Source organism: Buceros rhinoceros, unplaced genomic scaffold, assembly GCF_000710305.1.
Source record: "Buceros rhinoceros silvestris isolate BGI_N320 unplaced genomic scaffold, ASM71030v1 scaffold24250, whole genome shotgun sequence".
NCBI classification, from domain to species: Eukaryota; Metazoa; Chordata; class Aves; order Bucerotiformes; family Bucerotidae; genus Buceros; species Buceros rhinoceros.
The window spans coordinates 2,265-2,718 of record NW_010390498.1 but is presented as its reverse complement, the minus strand read 5'-3'; the positions used below and the strand labels follow the sequence as shown (position 1 = coordinate 2,718).

General features: G+C 65.4%; 1 protein-coding gene across 1 annotated transcript in view; it reads right to left on the bottom strand.

Moving 5' to 3' along the window:
- The window catches only part of LOC104495189 (ankyrin repeat domain-containing protein SOWAHD-like), a gene marked incomplete at its 5' end in the record, with an annotated part of 1,246 nt that extends 796 nt beyond the window's left edge, over positions 1-450 (bottom strand). Inside the window, one exon of the mRNA XM_010138128.1 lies at positions 44-450. Coding sequence (XP_010136430.1) covers positions 44-450 — 407 coding nt within the window. The remainder of the gene's footprint in view (positions 1-43) is intronic.
- Positions 451-454: the final 4 nt, after the last annotated feature.

The following is a 454-nucleotide window of genomic DNA, read 5'->3' as shown; positions in this document are numbered from 1 at the left end:
TCGCCCTCCCCCCGGGCCCCCCAGCCGCAGCCACTCATGCTCGAGGGGATCAAGGACAAAGGACAGTACCTCGGGGCTCTGCTCGGGCTTCTGCTCTAGGAGACCACTGCTGTGGGATGTCTTCTGAGCGGTGGCAAACCGCTTGGTGCTGCTGGGGCTGTTGGTCTGCAGGAGGATCTCCTTCAGCTCCTTCCTCCGGCTACTGCTGCGGCCGATGGCAAGTCTGCCGGCAGTCCTACCCCAGCTCCCCAGGCCCTGGCTGACCCGGCTGAAGCTCCTGTTGGTGTCCATCTTCTGCAGTGGATGGAAACGCTCCCTGCTCCCTGTGGCAGCTGGCCAGAGATGGGAGCTGCGGGCGAGGCTCCCCACTTGGGGCTGGGCAGCTTCCAGTGAGGCAAATGTCCGGACAATGCCAGCTACCCTCTGCCCCACCGAGCCCTGCTCCCGCTCCTGC